This window comes from Temnothorax nylanderi, unplaced genomic scaffold (genome assembly GCF_030848795.1).
Source record: "Temnothorax nylanderi isolate EJ_2023f unplaced genomic scaffold, tnyl_v1.0 TNYL_tig0002_pilon, whole genome shotgun sequence".
Taxonomy (NCBI): Eukaryota; Metazoa; Arthropoda; class Insecta; order Hymenoptera; family Formicidae; genus Temnothorax; species Temnothorax nylanderi.
Window position 1 is genome coordinate 3,116,268 of NW_027249064.1, and position 24,258 is coordinate 3,140,525.

General features: G+C 40.0%; 3 protein-coding genes across 6 annotated transcripts; 1 reads left to right on the forward strand and 2 right to left on the reverse strand.

The window, feature by feature from the left end:
* The first annotated feature begins 297 nt into the window (after nucleotides 1-297).
* On the forward strand, nucleotides 298-14,894 carry LOC139769504 (uncharacterized). The gene is made up of 6 exons (XM_071700631.1): nucleotides 298-637; nucleotides 5,101-6,427; nucleotides 8,413-8,679; nucleotides 12,523-12,711; nucleotides 12,980-13,115; nucleotides 13,598-14,894. Exons 3-6 carry the CDS (start codon nucleotides 8,457-8,459, stop codon nucleotides 13,734-13,736), a joined length of 687 nt encoding a protein of 228 aa, XP_071556732.1. The 5' UTR covers nucleotides 298-637; nucleotides 5,101-6,427; nucleotides 8,413-8,456; the 3' UTR covers nucleotides 13,737-14,894.
* Eif3a (eukaryotic translation initiation factor 3 subunit A) lies at nucleotides 14,281-20,472 on the reverse strand. 2 transcript variants are annotated; one of them, XM_071700604.1, is made up of 5 exons: nucleotides 20,208-20,472; nucleotides 16,592-19,333; nucleotides 16,162-16,496; nucleotides 15,792-15,963; nucleotides 14,281-15,636 (listed from the first exon to the last, which is right to left on the reverse strand). In XM_071700604.1, exons 1-5 carry the CDS (start codon nucleotides 20,254-20,256, stop codon nucleotides 15,575-15,577), a joined length of 3,360 nt encoding a protein of 1,119 aa, XP_071556705.1. In that variant the 5' UTR covers nucleotides 20,257-20,472; the 3' UTR covers nucleotides 14,281-15,574. The 2 variants fall into 2 exon arrangements, with proteins under 2 accessions (XP_071556705.1, XP_071556697.1); XM_071700596.1 differs by having other exon boundaries at nucleotides 15,788-15,963; nucleotides 20,208-20,468.
* Nucleotides 20,473-22,095: 1,623 nt separating this feature from the next.
* On the reverse strand, nucleotides 22,096-24,257 carry LOC139769633 (putative DENN domain-containing protein 10 B). 3 transcript variants are annotated; one of them, XM_071700907.1, is made up of 6 exons: nucleotides 24,016-24,257; nucleotides 23,819-23,917; nucleotides 23,539-23,735; nucleotides 23,006-23,437; nucleotides 22,716-22,833; nucleotides 22,096-22,600 (listed from the first exon to the last, which is right to left on the reverse strand). In XM_071700907.1, the coding sequence occupies exons 2-6, from the start codon at nucleotides 23,856-23,858 to the stop codon at nucleotides 22,329-22,331; spliced, it is 1,059 nt and encodes a 352-aa protein (XP_071557008.1). In that variant the 5' UTR covers nucleotides 23,859-23,917; nucleotides 24,016-24,257; the 3' UTR covers nucleotides 22,096-22,328. The 3 variants fall into 3 exon arrangements, with proteins under 3 accessions (XP_071557008.1, XP_071556992.1, XP_071557001.1); XM_071700891.1 differs by having other exon boundaries at nucleotides 24,004-24,256; XM_071700900.1 differs by lacking the exon at nucleotides 24,016-24,257 and having other exon boundaries at nucleotides 23,819-23,997.
* Between the last annotated feature and the right edge of the window lies 1 nt (nucleotide 24,258).

The window sequence follows — 24,258 nt, forward strand, 5'->3', positions numbered from 1 at the left end:
TTTTTTACGATTAATGCGGCCCAAGAGGGACGTGAATACGCAAGTTTTATAAAAATCGGTAAGTAAAAAAAGGGATTCAATGGTGCTTGTTAATTTTTTTTATTATTTATTAAAATTTGTTTCCTCGATAATAGATCGCTTCAGCAAAAGGAGAAAGAGTGCGCTTTCTTCTTTTTATCTCCGCGATTTGCTCTCGCGGTCGTTCCCCGGAACGCAGCAGGATCGGTAAGCGGCATGGCAGGGGGTCGTCGATCGGAAGGTGGTGCCACCTGCAGCACCTGTCCGCGCCAGGTGAGAATAAAGAGAAGGAGCCGCAGTAGTCTGACTGAAGTTCAGTTGTGCCGTGCAGACGCCGTGGGACACGTGTGTACGTTGTCTCGATTCCGGTCGCCGCGGAAATTACGTTCAACTCGCGGCCGGTTCGGTGCGCGGAGACGCTGACGGTGCGCAGCTCGAGGGGGATCCCACGAAGAAGGCACGGAGGAAGGTCGGCGCGCCGCAAGGGTTCCATTCAGGACCTTCCAGTCTCGCCAGGAAGGAAAGAGAGAGAAAGAGCGAAACGCGGCAAACGGAGGGACGTCCACGGCCGTCGCGGAGCAGCGAAACGGGACGAGCAAACGATGCCGAAGCGATGCTGGTAAAATTCCTCACGTTACTCTGGCGGGAATACCCGTACCCCGCGCGTAACTCTTTTTCAACGCGACCGGCTTTGTTTCGTCGGTGCGCGGCGCTGGCCCGTTGCGTCGCACCTGCGCCGAAGCGAGTTCTGCCCGACGGATCGACGACGTTTGCCCTGAAACAACTCGAGGGAAAAGTCGCTTTGTCCTTTTAACGGAGAGGCGAAACTAATACTTTGCGTTTCGTAAGCTCTCCAATTCTTTGGCTCGTTTGCGTTCCACAAATTGAATTCCATCGACGTTTTATATTAATTTTTTTTTTACTTATAACTCTTGATTGATTTATTTTAAATTGCTGAAAATATTCGTTATATTATGTAGTGATACATTAAATAGAAGTGATATACATTAGATTAGATTATTAAGGGGTCACTATTGACTTTGTTTCTGCAATTTATAGTATATGAAAGAAAGTCTTTTATATTGTATTTTTGCATATTTAAATGCAGCTCGTCTCCTACATCTTATTCTCCCAATCTAGCTGATGCGTTAAAAAAGTGATGCTCTGGGACGCTTTCAAACTTTCTCGAGCCTTTGCGTAGGCATTTTTAGTGACTGATCGTTTGGAAATTGTATCTTGTCTTGAAACATATCGCAGATGTAATTCAATTAAAAATTTTAAACGTGAAGCGCAATTAAGCAATTAGTAGATTCATGTTAGATAACTTTAATTAAAAATGTTCTTATTAGATAACGAATTTAACTCACGAGAACATTTCGTTAATATTGAGATGTGTTAATGTGATTTATATTTGCCTTACACCTAGATACAAAATTCCGTGTCATATATATTGATAATATGACACGGAATTTTATATTTCGATCGCTATTTAACTTCTTAAAGTCTTAAACGTATCACATGCGGTAAATCAAACTGATTTGCCGCAATTTCAAAAATCCGATATCAAATTCCGATTTCGCGCGCCGCTCCTGAATTCGCAATTCGTGTCAGTGGCCGTTGTCTCATCTTTATTTCGAAATAAAGCGAGGAATGCGTAATGATAATGAGCCGATCTGCGCGGAATCGTGTGGTGTCGCGCACAATGCTATTAGTACACGACAATGGAGCTATGTCGGGCATTAAATTATTCATGGGATAGCTGTTGCATCGCGTCCGCGTCGCGATCGGCGGCGCATTCCGCGCTGCGTGACAAAAGTTTTGCATTTGAATACGATCTGGCGTTACGGTGCGATTTCGCAAAAATTAAACGCGGCGCGTTCCACCCGTTCTAGCGGATCCTAATCCGTTGGATCCGCTCTTTCTGGGTCAAAACAGATCGCCGGAGCCCGGAGATCGATCTCGTGGTGCGCGCCTCGCCGGGGCCCGCGGCGTATCGCGCCCGCTCGGAATTCGCAGGTCTCGAAGGACACCTCGCAGGGAAGAGGGACACATCGTGGTCGACACTGCGTGTCCTAGTTTCGCGCAGAATGCGCACCGGGCCACGGTGCATCTCTCTGTCCGATACCCCAGGGGCAATATATGTCGAGGGAGTTGCGTCACGCGAGGCACGCACATCGTGCGGCAAGAAGAATGCGCGAGCGGACCGACCGTCGAACCGGTTATAACGACGAGTCAACATCCAGCGAATCGCGCACTGAGAGAAAGAAACGATACGCGGAGAATATCATGTGTTCGATCGTATCTTCGGTAAAAGAAACGGCGCGGGCGTAAAGATAAAAAAAGATTTATTTGACAATCTTATTTGTGCTCCTTTTTTTAAAAACCAAGTTTCACGTTGGTAATCCTTTCAGTAATTTTCAGAAAAGTAATTGACTTTGTACTTTTATATTCATTGTTTTATCTAGCGTCTGGAGGGTTAAATTAATAAATGTTGACTTGCTGCATATATTTACCGATTTATACCGTAACATGAAATTATATAAATAATAATAAAATAATATAAATTAATATAATAAATTTAGCAATTGAAGAACGAGGCTGAAATTTAGCTATGCACGAATGTTAAGTTTAGACACACAGTTGTTTTATTCTCGCACAATCGGATCGCTTTTTGATAGAACGTCTCGACGTCTCCGGTCGGCGAAACTCACTCGTGACGGGTTTGATTTCGCGTGGAGACAATCGGGATCGCGCAGATTCCGATCCTGGAACTCTCTCTTTGTTTCGTGCCGTCTCCCTCCTTCTCGCGGCCCGTCCGTTTCTACTTCACGGAACTCTTCTAGGCGACGATGTTTCACACAACGCGTATATGTAGTCGACGACGTGACACGGTCTAACGGCATTCACCCGACCTCGTCAACCCGTTCCTCCCGTGTATGCGTGCATTCCTGCGTCTTCTTCGCTCTTACGTCGCCCGTGATAACACTTCCGTCACGCGTGTGCGCGCACAATCGTTTGTCATATCGCGACGGGTCATGCGAATCCGACACGGCGCAGTCATGTCAAAACTCGTTTTATCTCACGGGCCACACGAGCAATTTCGCACAATTTTATACCGACGGTTATGTGTTTTCGACGTTTACCGGCATACCGGCGTCTTGGATCTGGATTTATCTCTGAATTTTTGTCTGTGAACGTTAAGAAAATCAGCAACCCGCAATTATTTTTCGCAATTATTTTCGTAAAAGTATTTAACAAGTAAAATGTTAAACGTAATAATGAATTCTCTTTCTTTTCTCTCTCATGCCTTTATATTTTATATTAAATCTACTAAAGAATTCTTTATTTTGATATTCGCGTGACTCAATTATCTCATCTTGTAGCCTGGTCTATCTCTCGCGCGTCCTGTACAAATTAAAACCGCAGAGAGATCAACTTTATCAGTAATTGAACAAACTAACAAAACTGTATTTGTAATATTCGTATCATATATAGCATCACTCATTTGAATAACGCTGGAATTTCCTCCCCTTCCTGCGGTCGAATATTTCCTACGTCACAACTAACGGAGATAGCTCAGATAGTAAATAGGAAAATACTTGGTGTACATTTAAGAGACTTTAATAATATGCAGCGGCGCGCATATGCATTACGACAATTGCTGTTCCAGTTGCGTCAAGAATGTTGCAGGACAGTATTATGCATAAATCTCGGCTTAAACTCATTTTCCGCAATATCGATAAATAAATTAAAACGATGTGAAAGCGAATTCGCGATTTTGCGCTTCACGATTTTAAAATGAAAATTACCGGCCAATTATTTCCCTTTTTTCCTTAAATCCTCCCTTTCAACTTGAAAGCTTCATCTTGTGAAATGACAAGGAACGAAAGAGAAATTATTTTGAACACCTGCCACGTAAAAACTTAAATACGAAGAACTTAATTATCTCTCTCCGAGTTTAAATCGACCATTCCGGTCTCCGCCGATCTTTTTCGGCAGACCGGCTTCAACTTTAGTTGTAATATTTAGCCATGAAAAAGATGTAAATGTAAATCTCGATGTACTAACGGCAAATAACAAAGTTTCTTGCAGCAGTAATGAAGCACACTTGGGAAATGTCGGCTAGCAAGAAACGGTTATTACATCGCGCCTCTTAAATTTTATCGTACCGTTAGCGATTGTCAGGCTGTTGCCTGCTTATTACAGATCATTAGCAATTCGTTTCATTTTATTTTAACGTTGAGAATTTAAGTAGCCGTACCCTGCAAAACCCAGTGTGAGACTGGCTCTCGAGCCCGGGGAAAATGCGAAGCTCTCCGTATCTTCTCCGCTTTCTGCATCCCCAATGAAATTTCCTCATTCCATTTCGCGCGTTCTTAAACGGAAGGCAGCTCGGCAGATTTGTGTATTTTTACTCTAAAAATATACGCCGGCGTTCTCTGACTTTTCAATTCAAATTCAGGTCAATGCGAAATAAAACTCTATTTTCTCAGTGGTCTCCCGGCTTCTATTTGTGCTGTTTGTCAATTTTGCCCCTGGAATTTTCATACAAAGGCGTTACTTCAATAATACTAAAACTTTGTTTCTTCCTGGTCTCATGTAAAACTTTGAAGTTGAAAGGGAGAGAATTCAAGAAAGAGATTATTTAAATTCTAAATATGCTTATTTAATAATTCTTACCTTTTAAATGCTTTTGTTCTTCAACTTTCTCTATTTTTGTAGAATAGAACGTCCCGAAAGAAAGTACAAAACATGCTTGCGTTATTATTAAAATAATGCGCTCGTGTAATGCATGCATTTATTCACGACGTCGAGAATAAAACGCGACACTTTCGGTATTTTCAGCCAATTTAAGCTATAAGAAAATAATGTTTGAGATTAGAAATCAAATGTGTCGCATTACTTTCTAAGAGCCCATTGTACTTCGATGCTCGAGGGGGATTTTTAATGAAAATGCTGCATTTCGTCTCCGCATATTATACTTTATTCGCTATTCATCATCTTTCCGTATCCGTTTTCTTACAGGAAACACAACGAAACTCCGTGTAGTATAATCGCCTAACATACTGATTTCTCTTACAGTTGACACACCGCGAGATCTCACGTGGTAAAAAAACACGCGTCTCCAAGATACCATTAAGAAGTCCCGACATCAAGCGGTACTCGAGGTGGATTTTGAAGCGCCGACGTTTCAGAATTCCTTAGGAATCACGCACAATAGCATTGACTGGAATCAAAGAAGCCAGGAAATTGTTACGCGCAGTGGTAATTTAAGCGACACACACGTAAACGTTCGCGTGGAAAGAAACTTCTCAGGCGACGAATTAAAGTGGAGAGAATCCTCTCCCTCTAATTTCGCGAACCGTCAGCCATCGAAATATACGTAATAAAAGATCGTAGCGGTACCGACGACCGAACGGCTTTCCGCAATCCACCACCTGTGGCTTCTGATAACTCCTCTGATAAAGAGAGAAAGAGGAGCACCGCCGCGAGGCCTTCGACTTTCAGCTCGAGATTAACGCTAAGCCCTCATTTTTAAAGAACGCTCTCTTTCTATTAACTCAGGTAGATGTACTCCGCAGGTCGCGAAGGAACATTTCAACCGTATTCATTCGAGAGACGATTGATTTTCGCAAAGTCGACAGGAAAATGTCAAGTTTCTTTCGCGATTTAGAATATTTTTGGAAACTTTAAGAGACCTGCTGAGAACAATGAGAAAGCGTTTCTAATAAATGAGAGTTGAAAGCGAATCCTTTCGAAGGCGAGATCATTTGTTCTCGTTCAAAGATCAGTGGACAAAGATCTCGCGGATTAACGCGAAACGGACACTGCCGAGAGTGATCTCGGATAAGAGACACTTCGTATCCTAAAGAGATCGTTGAAGAACACAGAACGTACAGAAAACGCGTCATCAGATCTCTGAAAAAGATTCTAAAGCTTCTGAAAAAGATTCCGAGGAAATCGAACGATCGGAGGTGGGATTGGCATCCCTTCCTTTCTTTTTCATCGAGAACCGTGGAAGGTAATTCACGAAAAACGGCGAACCACTACGGGATCCATTACGCGAACTCGTACGCGTGTAGCAACGGCGCACCGAGCGTGTACACCAGCACCGGTTGTTGCACGAACATCAACGGTGGCGGCTTCAACGTGCAGCAGCCGCAGCCTCACGAGGACTATCGGCCGATCTACTTTTACGTGGCGCAGCCCTACACGATCCCGTACACCTTCGCCAAGAGGCCGAAACCCGCCGCGTCGTCGTTGCTAAGGGCGGCAAAGCCGCGCGGCAACAATTGCCGCGTCAAGTTCTCCAAGCGGCTCGGAAACGCCGACTTCTCGCAGAAGGTCAAGCAGGGCGAGTTCTCGCGGAGTCTGAACCAGGTGCACTTCGCGGAGAGTCAGGGTCAAGGTAACGTTCTTTCAATTCATCGAGAGAGAAATTGATGAGCTTACTTTCAATCCGAGTTGAATTCGTCTTTCTAAAAAAATAGTTTATATATATATAATCTTTGACATGTTATCTCCATTTTTTGAAAATACCTGAACGGTCAGAAGATAAGTTTCTCAATTAGTCGTTTAATTTGATTTTTATTTGAATTATTGGTTTAATCCAGCTAAGTACATGACGCATATTAATTCTTTTGATGAATTAATTTAATAAAACCGATTTTCCTGATAAAAGTTTGTGACTGTGTATAACACTGTGTTTATGACTTATCGCTTGAGTAACGTCTTTCTCTGAATGGTCTACTGTACTTAACTTTCATCGCATAATTGAATTACATATTCGAGTTGTAATTGAGTATGTGCATATAAATTGAATTGTGTGTAATGTGAGTATAATTATACTGGAATTAGTAGTCTATTATAGAAATGATCTTGTTATATCTTCTGCGAAATCTCGGCGACTTATACTGGCATTTCCCCTTTGTCAGTTCTGAAAATTGTTTTGTAATTGAATTAATTGAATTAATTGAATTAATTGAATTAATTGAATCTCGCGTTACGTTCGAACTATTATATTTTTCTGCGGATAGACCTATTTTTATATATACATTCTATACGAAATGTCAAAGCTTTGAGTGCTTCAAGATGCTTTCACACCCGCCAACCAGATTCTTCTAGCAGACCGGATAATTGTTGCGAAAGCGGCATAGTTTCTGTGTGGCATAATTTAAATAGCGATTGTCGTCAAGTAGATTGCCGATGCCCATGCGAAGAGCATCTCGTTCTCTCTCTCTTGTGCGGAAACACGAACATGTCGCACGCGTCTCCGGTCAGTTAAACGAATGGAGAAAACACATCGTCCTAGAGAGAAAGGAAACAAGCTGCACCGTTGCATAGACGCGAAAGCTGAAAAATGCGGCAAAAGTCAGTTTTTTAAAGAACGTGATAAAATCGATGCAATTCTAATAATCCGCCTGATGATAATAAAATAATGAAATATTTAAGACATTGAGATCAAAGAATCTGTAGACCGAAAGAACTGCGATTGACGCAAAACATTTTATGCATAATTAATTCTTTGTTTATATGAGTTTGACTAGAGACAAGCCGATTTAACGAATGTTAACGAATTAATGAAATTTATTATTATTTCCACATTTCAGTACACGTGTTTTTTAGTTATTCTTAGTATTAACTGATTTTCTCTTTCTTCTAAACTGCTGCAGCGCGAAGGAACTTTTCTCGGGTAGAAAAGCATTATTTCGTTTTGTTTGTGCGAGGAGGATGGAAGTGTTTCCGACGTTAAAAATTTGTACTGTTATTCCGACGGTAGCGGCTTCCATCGGTAGGTTCTCATGTACGCGGCGTAACGCGCGGATGATGTTAATAAGATGCAGCGAGGCGAGACTCTGCTCCATGCAGAGATCGCGAAGACGTTTGCTTTCCGCGCTACGTGCGGGATAGACTGGATAGAGGATGAAAAGCGTTCCTTTTACTTCGCGAACGAAGGGAGGAAAGACGTGCATTTCGCTTGGATTTTTTCAGACATTTTTATCTGTTGGATAGTTATAATTTTGACATGCTTGACAAAGTGAGAAATCTTCTCAACATGGTTAGACTCCGTTAGACAAGGAAGCGTTAAAGCAGCGAAAGATATAATCAAGACGTATAAAGGAATTGAAAATGAAAGGTTCTTCGTGAAGTCTTTATAGCGGCTTTCAATAAATAAGGAAATTCTACTTTTTATTTCAGTTCAGATATTATCGAAGTTTAAATCTGAAAATATCTTGAAGAGCTTTATGAATACTGACTTATTACATATAATATGTGTCAATAATAATCATTTTTGGCAACAATAAAAATATTTTCGTACGACGCTAAAAATCATACCAAATTTTTTACTGTCTTCTCTTTTTAATATATCTTCGTCATTCTTTTACCCTGCAGTGCTCGCGAGCTATCCGAAAACTGGACCGTCTCGTGATCCGAGGATGACGTCGATGTTTCGAAGAGGCACGATCTTCGCGACCTTCTTCCTGTCACTGCTGGGTGGTGGGCTCGTCTGCGCCGCCCTCGTGACGCAGCACTGGGTGGAGGCACGACCGTGGAGAACGCCGAATCCTCAGGAGAGCGCCGGCAGAGTTCATTTCGGCCTGTTGCAGGGTAAAAAGGAATTAAACGTCGCTTACGGATGGAGGACGTATCACGTGTCCGGTATGTCTTTCCGCCTTTCTCCTTGTGCAACGCCGATTACGTTTTGCGCGTCAATCACTTGATTTCTCTCTTACAATTAGTATGACAGGATATCGTAACCTTGAGCGGTATGCACTCTGACTATTAATCGTGCGCGTTCCAATCGGAAAATTGATATGCAAGGCACCGTTAGCTAAGACTTTAAACTATGTAGAGTTTGTTGCAATATAATGTAGGGTATCTTGCAAGTCTTACAACTTGCTGTCTTAAGTAGGTATCATATAATTATGCAAGCAAATACTAGTTGAAACTTGAAACAAGTCTTTTGAATGAGAGTTACGGTATAAAATACAGTATCAATCAGTTAAAAGGAAATTTATGAAAAATATTAGAAAAAAATATAAAAAGATTTAATTTTTATAAAAAAGATTAAAGTATACAAAAAACAACTGTCACTAAATTCTATAATGTAAATTAAAAAAAAATTATTTACTTGTCTCAAGGAATATAAGAACAGATAAGGAGAAATAGAAGGTGCATATTTAAAATTCTGTTTTTAAAATCACTTTTTTTGATTTCGAAGATTACTCAATCTTATACAATGTGTGATTTCCTATCAATTTCTTTTAACGCTCTTATTTTTCGCCAGAATTATAATATTGGGATTATCCTGCGATTAAGCGATTGTAATAACTTCGTAAATCGTATAACGACAATCGAGTATTGTGCGATCGTGTTGGATACTTTTCAAACTGCGATATTCGAGTGACTCACACGACGAATTATGATTGCACGGAGATATCCGCGAGAGAAAGGCTCGTGAATGATAGAACATACTGGTATGAGGTGGGACAATAAATCTGCGACTGATAACCGAGTGCATTAGAGTACCATTCAGCGTCCGACGATGCCTGTAGTTGATCGCGGACGTACGATGTGCATGCGTGCGCGATAAATCATTGATTTGGTAATCGTTAAATTCATTCCATTGATTTCGCGTGCCGATCGAAACGATCGCGTTGCCAATGGACGCATCGCCACATCCTTTGTACTGGATGCTCGGATACACACAATAACTTGAAAAAAAAAAAAAAAAAAAAAAAAAATGCAAAATTCACGAGTGCATTGATGGTAGGTTTTAACGCGAGTCTCTTGATAATTGCAATTTGTTGACGCATAGAGTTATAGTGCATTTAACTTTTTTTAAATAGAACCATGAAAACAGAGTATTTTTTCGGAATATTATCAAATTTTTCGATTGATAGATGTCTGTGTAGTCTGTGTAGTCATTGTTTTTTTTCTGATTATTATATATATCTTTTTTAAATTGAAATTATTATTACGAGAAGAAACTGTTATCGTGCTATAACTAACATACAATGGCGGTCGAAGCACTCAACCGGAAACATCCGTTCCTCGTGGCATCTTGGAATGGTGTTTGCAGGTGGAGTTCACAAAGGATCTTTCACAAATATATAAATATATAAACAATTTAAAGAAAATACCGAACATATAAACCTTTTCGTATAAAATTATTTTAATTTTCGTTTAAAATTTATTTTAATAGTGAAAGTTACGGAAATTACTTTTACGTATGTATATACAAATTTTTGAAGAAAAATGTCTAAAAATTCAAAAAGTGAAACAAAGAGACATAATTTTCAAATAAGTAAGATAATATTTTTACTTAAAAATTTCAAACATTTAAAATTTAAAAATTGGTAATTACATTTTCTATATATTCTCTCTTTCTCTTTAATTTTAATGTTGTAATTTATCAAGTTTCAGAACCCTCAAATTTCGAAATTATTCCGATTTCCGGAAATTTGCGTATCATTAAATTTTTACACTGTCTCAATGTTAAGAAATCCAATCCGTCTCTATATCCACATCCGCCGAATGCACTTTTGCGAATCGACGGTGCATTGTGCCACGCGCGAAAAAGATAAATTTCTTATACACAATGCATAATAATCGTGCCGATGAGCAAGCGACTTTTACATAGCTATTACGCCGTACTTCCGGAGAAGAACAACAGAATCGCTGGCACGCGCTGTGAAAAACATTTCTCTTTCATTCAGGCGGGTAATGAGTCCGAAGGGATACCTAACGCGCGCGTAAACGTGCATTCCACCATTACGTATCCCACCGGATATTCCCTTAATCGCAGCTTTTTTGGCCAATTTAAACTTTTCCTCAACGGAAATGTCAAAGGAAGTCATTTTGTCTATTACATTTTTCTAAATTATTATCACCGTGCATTTTTGTATCTAAACTCCAAATTACAATTTTATTTAAATAACTTTAATAGTCCCTTGATCTTTTTATTCAGAAAATCCGACTGATATCTAAGGACACCTGATCAGAAAATGTGATTGTTAATTACTGGTACATCTTTAAAATGAATAAAATAATTATAATGAAACGGTTTAAGATTTTATTAATTTTATTTGTTAAGGAACGAAATGGTCAACGGAATTTCAAGGAGAAACTCGAGCGTATAATTTGAACACAACATATATATTTGAGAGCGAGCATATATGCACGTTCGAATTTCTCTCAGTGTAACCGCAGGCATGTGCATGCTTGCATGTTATCATATATGTAACAAAAAAACCATCGAGTTATGCGAGATGTATGCGGGTAACAATAGACGCGGAAACTAGTTTTAGCGTACAAAAATCAACGACCAAGCCTCGTGGTCTACTTTCACGTGTCCGCGCGCGTTGCTCGTATCATCGCGCGCGTTACTGATGCTGACCGCGGTAAGAGTATCGGATTCTGGTACGCGATCAATTCTACGCGGAGAGGAGAAAGAGAGGGAGATAGGAAGAAGGAGCGGTCGATAATTCCACCTGATCGCGGCATTCACAGCTTACATTATGCCTCTCAACATTCACTAAGCACATTTTCTAGAAGCATTTTCAGTATAAATGCATTGCGTCGACATCGTCAATCATTCAACATGTAAATAAATTAAATTTGTACATTTACGAAGAAGCTATTTTGATGGAATTTTAAATCTGAGAATTAATTTGATAAGAATGGAGTTTTAGAATCGCAAAACACTGAAATTGATAGATTCTAATGCCGCGTCTTGGATCTTCAATTTTGGTCAGACAGACGATATTGAGGCATAAAAATGAGAAGTGCACACTATATAGGATTGAAACGATATCGCGAATGCCGGCAGATACGTTTTTGAGTACTTGAGTACTTTAGCGGTAGATACATTTTCGCGAGTCGGCGATACTCGCGGAACTTGGCGGCCGCCTCCGGCGAATGCAATGATCCGTTATTCACGCCGTCGTAAGTTGAAATGTCTCACGGAAACTTCGTCGTATCCTGGAAGCGTAATGCGCGAAATATTCCTACTTATATCCGTTCTTTCACTCTTGGGCGTACATCACGGCCGAATATAAAATACGATAGCAGCGGCTTTTAGTTTCCGCGGCATGCAATACATCCGCATCAACGAAAAGACGTCAGAAGTAGCGGAACATTGTGGGTATTTTCAAGTGACGTTACTGAAGATATATTTTCATATGTAAAGTTAATCGCTCGAGAGTTGGCTTCGTTTCAATTTTCGGACATTATATGATGACATATAGTACGAAAATCGTAGAAACGCGACAAAATAATATTAAAATATGTAATAATTACACAAAGAGAGTATAATTACATTTAAAGAATTGAAAGAGATCATGATACCATAATTTAAGTTTATCATGGTATTCAATAACATTAATTATACATAGACTCATAATACATTTTACGTATTAGCTTAGAAGCGAACTAATTATAATTGAAATCGTGTTCATTAAGCTATTTCGAATATTAAAATCTTGATTAATAATGTTTCAGTTCCTCAAATGATCCGGCAGGATCCGTCGGTGATGTCTTGGGCCCTTTGGATCGCTACCTTAACAACAACCTCGGCTGCTCTGGTAGCGGCTGCGCTCGCTGCTCTTTTGGCAGTTTTAAATACAGCTACTTCACCAAGATCGAAGATTCTTTCCATCCCTGGTGTATATTTTATAAATATGTTAACGCGTAAGTATTTTTTCAACAACATTTTATCAAAATTATAAAAGATATTCTCTTAAAAAAATCATCAGTACAGAGATCTCAGCTGTTAACGCTTTCAATATATTTTATAGATTAATGTCTTACTACATCTGTCTATATTTATGGCATTAAATAATTTTTTTTAGATCTATATAATGCTGATTTTAATAAAGTTCCAAAAAGTATTTTAAACTCATAAATAACCACGTTCATCATGTGCAGCATGGACTCTTTATTCATTATTTATTTTTAGTGTTAATGTGCTTAGCAAGCAGTTGTACTTGGTTAGCGCAATATTATACAAGACTGTATGTCAATGTGCTTCCAAAGGAGGACATCGATAATATGTGGACCAGCGAGGGTTCCGCTGAGCTTGGTTATTCATTTTGGTAAGATATACTCTTTATATTTATATGATAAAATTGCCATTTGAAATTAAGCATTTATTGAGACTCATAATACTTTTCGATGTTCTTATTTTTGTATCGTGATGGATTAATATGATTAAATTTTTTTCATTACTTTTTCCGACTTTTGCAACTTAATTATAAGTCGTTGATTGTAACGGTGACAAGGAAAAGTCGTATTTATTAAACTGTTAATTATTTTGGTGCTTAAAGAAAACAACTTGTATAGATAATTAAATGTGCTATTTGAATTAGCTAACTGAATCAATGTTTAATTATAACTGTCGCAAATATTTATATTTTTGTGCAATTAAAAAGAAATTTCTTTTAAAAATTAAAATTTATCTTTTACGTAGCATGTTTCTCATATGTATTATTCTTGAGTTAATTACTGAATTATATTCAATATTCTGAAATTTAGACAAAGTAGTTTATTCTTATCGTCTGAATATTTTTCCATTTAGGCTTGTGGTTAGCGCCGGTGTTGTACATCTCATTAGTATAGCATTAGTCGGCTGGGGCTCAGGCAGAGAAAAGGATGATCGTCTGGAACCAATACCTGCACTTGAAGAGAAAACAGCCGCAGCGATAATGTTATACTAAACATTATAATAGTGTTAAAATCGATGCAAGACTACGATTGAATTATGCTAACGTGCGTAATATCAAATTGATAGTGTCTATATCAAGATTGAACGAAAATTATAGCTGAGATTAAATACCAATAGTGTTTTCGTTCATAGATTTGTGCCTCGCACAGTTCCTAGATATCTGCCAGGCGTTTGTAATTATTTGCCTAGATACAGTCCAGTTTTGCAACAGATATTGTGCAATATATTTGATATCGAATTGAAACGCAAATATAAACGTAGCAAGTATGTTTGAAGTGAAACGCGTTAATAAAAGACAATATTTTTCGTATGTGACGAATTAAGAGTTGGGATATGTATCACCCATGTGTGGCATATAATGTACATTTTGTCATGTTTTATGCATCGATATTATGTTAGTTCATAATAATATTCGTGATTTCAAAGCGACACTAATCGATTTACGAAATTTACGGAAAACGAGCATTTTATGTGTAACAATCGATTATGATTGAAAGTTATGCGCTATTCGCTTTACATGGCATAAAAAGACGAGATTGAGCATGGAAAAACGCTTTATTATAGCTTAATCTATACATTAGTTTTTTTTTTATCAATAAGGCCGCAATCTAGACAATTATCGTTTCAGACTTCGGTTAACAAATTTCTATTGTTGATAGTATAAACATTCGTATACAGATGTGTATGTAAATTATGCGCTACGAATTCAGATGGTATGCCTTCTGGTCTGTCATGTTTATTATCGAGTTATCTCCTGATATATCTCGTAAATAGTTAAAATCCATTTTCATATCCTTATTTAGCTATGTTTTTATCTTTTTCTTTTTTTTTACAAAGGCGATTGTTTTGACTAGACTGGGCTCTTAAAAGAGAACGATAATATATATATTTCTACCTATAATTCAATTAGTTAGAAGATATTTAATAAGTAAGCGTGGCGTGCCTTTTCTTCGAGACTAAATACTTTTAACAATTATTTCTTGAGACTGTCATATCCATATAAAATGTACGATTTAATTCCGTGGCCGTGGCAAATCGTACATGGAACGTATCATGAAATGTAAATACAACAAAAAGTTTGCTCCTCGGGAGTATATTTATTACAATGATGTCGCGGGCGTAATAATAAAACAGCGAACAGGTCATAGAATGTGTTATAATCTTCGTACATACTTTATTTCCTTCATTACGTCGAGATCCTCGTCCTTATAATTTATTTCACATAAATGGTTTCATGCGTATAATATACAATAATCATTTGCTGTAGGTATGCGATGGGAAGAAAACGTACAGTAGGAAATTGTACAATTTTCCTCTTAAGGAAAGATGTGTGATAAGACGCGAGATAATGTAAAAAAATTTAATGAAGGCGTAGGGTACAAGATAATTTTATTGATATCTATCTTTTCTATATCTTAATGTTAGTCCTTTGAAACAAGATATTTTAATTATGATATTAGAATGACTATCGACTTGAATCTATATTGGATCGAATATTTCAAACGCGGATTTGCCATTTCTGTTTTGCATACTAATCAATATAATCTATCATATCTAATCTTCATCAAAATATCTTGCATCTCCAATTCTCACTATACATCTATTCACTAAAGCTATTCCCCGCCCATTTTCTTGTCTGGAAGAATAAAGCCACGCACAAAACAATAAAAATGGACAGACTTCCGTATTAGATAAAAAGTCTATTCATATATGTATAATATATCGCTCTTAGAGAATAATAAATTTATATTATATAATATTATATAAAGCTACATGATTAACTGAGGCTTTGATGTTAGCGCCGACTGACTTTGGACCAGCCTTCATCCTCTACTGGTCGCCTTCTTTCGTCAGCTTTAGGCGGAAGTCTGTCATCTTTACGATCATCTCGTCTAAGATAAAAATAAAAAAATCGAAATTTAAATTAAAGCTTAATAAAGCGATTAATATTTATAAAACTCGCGCTAAAAATTTGTATAACATTGTATAATTGTTGTATTTTATTAAATTATTGTTGCTACATTCTCTAAATATTATACTCACTCACGCTTGGGTGGATCTCTCGGGGAATCTTGAGGTGGGTCGCGTTTCCGCCAGTCCTGATTGGTACTTCGTGCTGGTTCGTCACGCCGCTCGCGAAAACCGCCACGGCGATCAGACATTCTACCGCGATCTCGATCCCGATCATCACGTATCCCGTCACGTGGAATCTCGCGTATCTGTAATTGCAATTAATTAAATAGAAATATTATTAAAAAATATACAAACTTAGAAAATAAAAATAAATAATATATAATCAATATAATTAATAAAGCATAAACGAATAAAGAGAGCAACAGTAAAGAAAAAGAAGTTCTATGTGTATAACACTTTATAACGTATATAACATGTATTGTATTAAGAGAACGTATACTTACTCCGCGTCCATCCATTCCACGGTCACGGTCACGGTCACGATCGCGGTCGCGATCGCGATCATCTCTTTTGTCGAAACCACGATTGTCTAGCCTATCTCGATCTTTTACATCGTCTTTATCAAAGTTATCATCTTTCCTCCATTTATCCATAGGATCCTTCTTCCATCGGTCCGAGTCGTCGTTTCTTCTCCATTTATCCACGTCGCGACGTTCCGGTTCCCTTCTCTTCCATGAAGAATCCTCGATTTTGTCATCGCGTTTCCTCCAGCGATCCGTTTCGTTTTTGAGTCCATCGGCGTCTTTGTCAGCATTACGCCGCCATGATGACTCCAGCGCTAATAATGACAAAAGATAGTACAAATTAAATTTCATCGATATACGTATATACGAAAACATCTAGCGAGAAGACATGAAAGTGCATTATACTCACAAGGTTTTGGACCATCGCGTTCGCGATCACGATCACGATCGCGGTCACGGTCACGGTCACGATCGCGATCGCGTTCACGATCACGATCATTATCTTTATCCGCACGTCGCCATGTTGAAGTCAATTCTTTATCTCTCTGCCGTTCTTCCTCCAATTTACGTTCGATTTCAGCTTCCTTGGCTCTACTAATTTCGGCTTGTTTCTTAAGCTTGGCCAAACGTTCGGCTTCTTTAGCTTCCTCTTCGGCCCGTCTGATTCTCTCCTCCTCCTCCCTCTTGGCTCTTTCCTCCTCAAGACGTTTCTTTTCCTCTTCCTGTTTAATTCGCAATTCTTCCAGTCGTCTTCGTTCCGCGGCTTCCGCACGTTCCTTCTCCCATTTCGCCTTACGCTCAGCTTTACGCTCCATTTTGCGCTTCAACAACCGCTTGGCACGTTCCTCGGTCATCAGTTTATCAAAGTCCTTTTGTTTTTCCATGTATATGCTCCTACGCTCAGCCAAGATCTTGGCCAGGAAGATGTCGTGATCCTCTTTCATACGCGCTAAGCGCTCTTGAGTCGCGACAGCCTCCTGCCTCTCTTCGATAGCCGCGGCGATTCGCTCATCCTCCTGCTGTAGCCAGAGCTGTTTCGCTTGTTGCATCTTGTCCTGCAAAGCCTTGTCCAGCAGCGGGATCTCCTCGAGTCGTTTAGCACGCTCAAGATAATCGACTTTCTTCTCCTGAGATTTGAGCTTCTGCTGCATCTCCCTACGTTCTTTCTGCAGTTCTTCAGCTTCCCGCGCCGCGATCTGCTCCGCGTCCAACTTTTTGATCTCATCCTCGTCTAATTTCTTCAGCACCTTTTGCCCGTGGCTCGTCTGTGAGATTTGCTGCATCTTTTCCTTGAGATGGCGATCCTTGATCTGCTGAATCTCGCTCTGCTGACGCTTCCGCTCACGCTCCTCCCGCTCCTGTTCCAGTCGCTTTTGTTCAGCCAGCATCTGCTGCCGCTGAAGCTCCTCCTGTCGACGCATCTCCTCCTCTTCGCGGACCGTATTGATGTGCTCGATGTACTCCTTCCGCTCCTCGATAATCTTATGCCTGCCCAATATTCTCTGATGCTCCTTCATCTTGGTTTCGTGATAGTGAGCGACCATCGCGTTGCGTACCTTTTCACGCTCCAGTTTCTTTTTGTTAGGATTTATCACATTAATGGCACGGTGCAACACGGTCGCCATGTTCACCAATTGGCAGCGTATTTGTTCGGAGGGCATCGCCTGCAATACCGGACCATCTGGATGATCCTCTCGTTGCGCCTCCGAGAGATCCACTCCGAAGTGAACACATGTCTTGCCGTGGTCTATTCTGATCTGCATGTCGTTATAGCGCACGCAGTCTACCAAAAGACGCTCAAGGTGAAAATCAGTAGTGAATTTGGCGAGTTCTAGAAGTCTGGAGAATTGTATAGTTTGATAAACTTGAGAAATCTGATGAACAAGACGCACGAGTGTAACATCCTGCAAGGCCGGGACGTACTGGACTAACGGACTGTTTTCGTCTGCCTGTAAGGTCTGAATGACAGAATCAACTCTGCTGCAGAGTTCTAATGGATGAAACTCCACCTCTAACCACGAATATAGTTCTTGTAATTGCGGTGACGCGAGGCTGACAACGTTCAAGCGAACGATGTCTTTCAACAAAGATACGCGCGTCGGTGGTTGCGAGAGACCCAAAAGAGTCGCGAGTTTCTGCGCTTTTTCCAGCGGGCTTTTGTCGGTCTCTATAAAACGATCGAACTCGGGATGCGCGGACGGCAACGGTATCGACAACGTTGCCAATAATACACGGTTGGCCATTCGCTGCTGTTCCTCCGAGGACATGTTCTTTTTCATTTCACGCGAGAGTTGCAGAAGTTTGAACAATGCGGCCGCGTGAAACAGGTAATTGCCGGCCTTCCAGAAAACCATAGCCAGCTTCTGGTAATAATTTGCCATTGTTTTTGGCACAGGAAGCTTCTTGGACAAATTCATCATTCCATGAACGTCCTCCGAAGACTTAAAAGCCTCCTGCCACAACTCCATCTGAATTGCAGAATCCAGTTGATTTAATCTAGTTTCTAGATTCAGCTGTTGCGTTTCCGCCTTATTCATGGACACATTCGACACGAGCGGAGGCAATTTGCATATTTCCTCCAGATGTTTTCGTAATTTTTCGCACAACTTGCGAAACTCGGTCTTTCTACTGTATTCCAGGCAAAACTGGAATGCCATTCGTGCTATATCATGGTAAAGGGTTTCTACATGGGCGTTCGTCCTGAGCAATTCCAGACACTGGCAGTATGACTCCCATAGGAATTTAACCCAGGGTGTTAAGATTGTCCGGTCACTCCGGTCTTGCGCATCTTCTCCGCTAACGGCCGACAGCAAGATGCTCTCAGGCGTAGCAAGGTTATCTAGATCATCAATATCAATGACGGCTTGCTGACTCTGCTTGCGCGCCGCATTGGTTTTCTCTTCAGCCATTTTCAAGTATCCGCGTATGACGTTCTCCAGACTTCCAACGTTGACCGACTGGAACATGTTCCTGTACTGGAACAAGCCTTCCTTCGCTATGTGCGACTTCTTCAGTTCCACACACAGGTCTAGATACTTGAACATGATCGGCTCCAGCACCGATTCTGACCAATTGTAGGTCCATTTCTTGTTTCTAAAGACCTCTTGTAACGTGTCCAACGCTCGAGCCGGTTTACCGACTTCTATAAATTCTGTTTAGAAAAAGGAAGAGAAATATCAGCATATCGCACGAGCTATATTCAATATAGAGGTTAAAATAGTTTATTAAATAATATAAACTTTTATATATGTATATTATAAGAATCATTAAATGTAGAGGGATCTACATAGGGTGACTACAATTAATATCAGCCTATCAAAACTATTTAGCTATACTGTTATGTCTCAAAGTAAAACCGTATATCCAGACATTGGAAAAAGAAAAGAAACACTTTGACAAAATTAATGGTTATAAGTGTTATAACATGTCGAGTTTTGCTTATGTAATGGACAAGGTGTGACAATATAAAACAATACGATATATTTATGCAAGAAACAAAGTCAATTTACACACACGTGTACGTGCAACGCTGAAGAGCATGAAATTTACACGGTGAAATATGGTAAGTTCGGCCAGATCCTTTCCAGATCTTAGCATCTTTTATACACGCGCGTCTCACGTGCTCCCGTTAGATAAAAAAAACGCAAAAATAGCTCTGCGTGCAATCCGAAGGGTATCGCATAGTACTTTAAGGTAAATCGCATAATCGTGGCTCTCCGCAAGCCCGATGACCGCGGAATCCGTCCGATGCGAGTGCACACGGTCGTGCGAGAGATCGGGGAGCTCCATCGCGAGATCGGCAGCCTTGACGGCACGCCGATTATCGGGACACTGTGCGGCGCACGGTGGGGCGGCTCGTCAGAGCTCCGAAATTATCTCCGCGTGCGGGAGCAACGAGGAACGAAGCTCCGCGCTTTCCGCGCGGACACGCGCGAGCCACCATTCTTTGGTCGCGCGGGAGCTCGAGGCCCATCGGCCATGTCGCGCTCTCGTGTGGAACATCCAGGCTGGACACCGCGACTTACCGTTCGCCCTTTTCAAGGCGTTCTCGGGTCTCTGCCCGTAACGCGCCATGTTTCCTCTCAGCGTGATCGGCTACAGATACACCATATACCACGGCGTAAGCTCCGCGGCGGCTTGCAGGCGTCGAAATACCGTCGGCGCGCGATAACGTGTGCTCCACACTGCTCCGCACGTACCCTCAACCGCGTGTACCGGATAGGAGAGGCTGGGAGAGGCGGCCACCGAGGAAAAATGGCTTCCCCTACTGCAGAAGTCAAGACGCGATCCCCGACGTACGGGACGAGAGTGGCGCGCGAGCGACGAAGCGTCTCGGAAATCCTCGCGTTGTAGAATAATCGCCTGACCGCGCGCGAATCGCGACCGTTTGTCGCTAAATTCTCGTTCCACCTCGAGACGCACCGGCGGCCCGACGGCACATGCGCGCGACGTTCACGGACCGACGCTTGACACGCGCAGTAACCGAACGACCTCTCGCGCCTCGCGCCTGCCGACAGTCGGCCGAGTCGGCGGCTGATTGGCCGCGCGTCGCCGCTTCGAGACTTCGATAATCGATAGATTTCACGCTTCCGTTCCGTCGATAGATTTCAAATCGGCGGAGTCGCGTCGCGTCGCGCGTCGGATCGTACGGGAGTGCAAGTCACTGCAAGTATATTACAGTATTTATCGCGAGTGTGATTTCGCGAGTGTCGCGCGGACCGCGAACGTTCGTCGTAACGTTGCGTACGATCGTCATCGGGACATTCAGGACTCGAGACGCCGCGCTGGTGAAGATTCGAGGATCTCGCGAGCCGACCGTCCCCCCTCCTTTTCGTTGGTCGGCAAGAATCCAAAGATATGCGACCGAATTTTGTGGAAATCATCCTCGATGAGGAGCAACGGATTCGAGATCGTCGCGTAATGGTGGTAAGTACGATTTGTGTATTGCGATTAATTCTCGCCACGTCGGTCATCTTACAAAACGTCGCTTCGGAGTATCTCGATTCGGTCGCAGAACGCGTAATGGCGGATCGCCGCGATTTGCGTTTGAATCGTTTCGCGTCTCTCGCGATTGCTTTCGTCGACGAGGTGAGACGAATGCGAAATATATATATCGCACCTCTAGAGGAACATTCATAGCTCGCAAAATTTCGATTTTGAGGTTAAGCCCATAAAAACTATGCCTAGAATGTTATCTATCGTGCTATAGTAGAGTCACAAGCCTATATATATTATGCGAAATCCGCTGCACGGAGAAAAAGTGTCGTTATTCTTTTTTAACCGGTTATGTTGCAGTCGCTGGATGAACACTGTCATAAGACAAGTGAATTGACAAGTGAATCACAGTAGACCTCTTCAAGAAACAGTATAATTTTTAATAATAATAATAATATATAAATTTCATTATAAGAAAATATCGTAATTATAATTGCGTTAGTTATTTCACAATTAAAAAAAAATTGAATTAAATTTGTCTTTCTTCTCTTCTAAAAATTGTGAATTTTTGAAGTTATGACAGAAGGTCTGTTCTATTTACAATTAGCTGAACTTCTGGCAGTTCATCCTTTTTCTTTAATTTTCTCTCCAGCGTGAAAGGATAAAAGAGGAAAGATGAACCGTGCAAGAAGTTCAGCTAAAAAAACAGGCCTTTAATATTCCTCTAGGAGTGCGATATATATTTTAGCTTGTTTGCGAAGTTAAATTTGATATTCTAAACGCGTTTGTTTCGTTTGATTTTTGATCTTTTCATAAATGTTTAAGACGTTAAGTGAGACGTTAATTATAAATAATAAGTGGCGCATCTGAGAAGTGGATATTAATATATCTTCAAGTATATCTTGGTCGTTTTTTATTTTATAATTTTTATATGATAGTGGTTATGTATAAGAAATAAGCGCTTTATGCAAAAACGAATGTCGTAGATTTTATTTTATTGTCTATATAAATATTTCTTAAAAACGTAATTAACAATATCAATGTAACATCGAAGGTTCAGGCCGAGTAAGAATAAAATAAGTAATTTGTTGGTAGAATATAACGATGAATGCTTATATCTTAATATATAAGATAAGAAGATAAGAAATAGATACATTTTATTCCTTATTCTTCACCGTGTTTAACATGTTTAAAGACTTTGGTTTATAATATCATAGTACAAAAAGATTTTCGGCAATGGCTAAATTAATGAGGAAACTTTCCACAGCCGGCGCCAAGTTTTTCTCCTTAAATATCTCGACGGAGATCATTCTTTTGCCATCTGGTGCTTGCACTGTCGCTAACGAAGTTAATTGGTTCAAAAGATCTTGCGTCTTATCACTTATCTCAGATATAACCTGTGCCTCCGTGTAGCTTTGATTTTCGCACAGTTGAACCATGAACAAGGCTATCTCCTTGTGAGTTTTTGTCATTGTGAGACTTTCTGAAACAGAATGAATATAGATTATTATAAAACACAAATTAGTTATAAGATTGCAATGGAGATGCCTCGTGGATATGAAAACGGACAAAGTAAACTATTTTCTTCTCCTTATTACCTTTGGCATGCGGTGCTACGGTAATTTCTCTAGCAGGAATGTTTACAAGTAGGTCGTATAGATCTGTTCTTGATGATATCGAGCTATTACTGCAGCCTGCCACATAGTGCGAATATTTCTATAAAAATGATAATGAATATAGCAATAAAATTAAGAGCAACGTAACAGAGTAATAATAATAATATCCGTAATAATAATGCATTCTTTCTACAGTTCATTTTGAATAAAGAAATTACATCTTATTTAGCACTTCTTACTATCAAAGATATATTCTTTCATAAAATACGTGCCTTCAATTCGATTAACTCATCGTTCACCAAGTCAATCCAGGGAAAGAGATTGTCAGTGACTTTCCTGTGCTTCATCAACGCAGGATATGTTCTTATCCACTTAAGAAGCTGTTCCAAGCTGTGATGATATACAATAATCTTCTTTTTCAATAAGAGGGCGGTATATATCAATATTGTTTCTAATTCGAATGTTTTAATCAGTTCTTTGACATTGGTACTAGCTGCGAAACGATGAGTATTGAAATCATCCGAGACAAACGTTCCATTCTCCTGCGTTGAACACGATCCCTTTGTAAATACAGATAGGTATAACTGCAAGATCTCCGTAGGTTTCCCAGTTTTGCAATACATCTTGCTGAGAACCCGTGAAAGCACTTCATACTTTTGTGGATTAAAATCCTTTGCAAAGAGAACCAGGGCGAACTGTTTTACCTGAGATAATTATGAGAATCACGATATAGTGTTTTGGACATACATGTAAGAAAATATTTCCTTAATAAGAAAAGCAAGATCTTATAGGTAGAGATATCTACCTTTGGTAGCTTGTCAGAGTCAAAGACTTCGCTGCAATGTATGTAGAACCAGTCGTGGCCATGTCTCGCACATACAAATACGTGAGGGGACGTATGCTCCAATTTCAAATTGCATTTTCTCGTGACTACGGTCTTCTGAGATTCCGTAACTGCCGGGTACGACCATGTCCACAAGACATCTCCATTACAGTCTTTCTCTGCAATTTTTATTCTTAATTACAAGGCAAACATGCAATACATATTTATCACATTTTAACTTTTTATCAGAAAAATGCTATACCTATTACACTGCAGGAAAGTAAATCCGTTAATGGTGCCATTTGGAGCCTTTCAAAGTAAGCAATTTAACGTGGTTGAGTAACTAACAACAATATAACACCTGTCAAAAATAATGTGTTAAAGTAGTCGCTATTTTCTACGTTTAGTGATATGCAAAATTTATTTTTTATTATATTTTTCCTATACCTGGTACTTTACATTTTTATTATTAAATATTATTAATCCAGTGAATCAAATTATTGGTAGATCGACTACTGTCAAATCGCGATAGAAATTGAGGTTAGGTTTAAATTCTCTCTCTCTCTCTCTCATTCACTTACTCACTCACTCAGAAGCAGTAGAATATATACACACACACACATATATATGTATACACATCTGCACTTTAAAATTGGAAAAAAACAACTAAGAAATAATTGATGCCTAGATATTTTAGCTTGA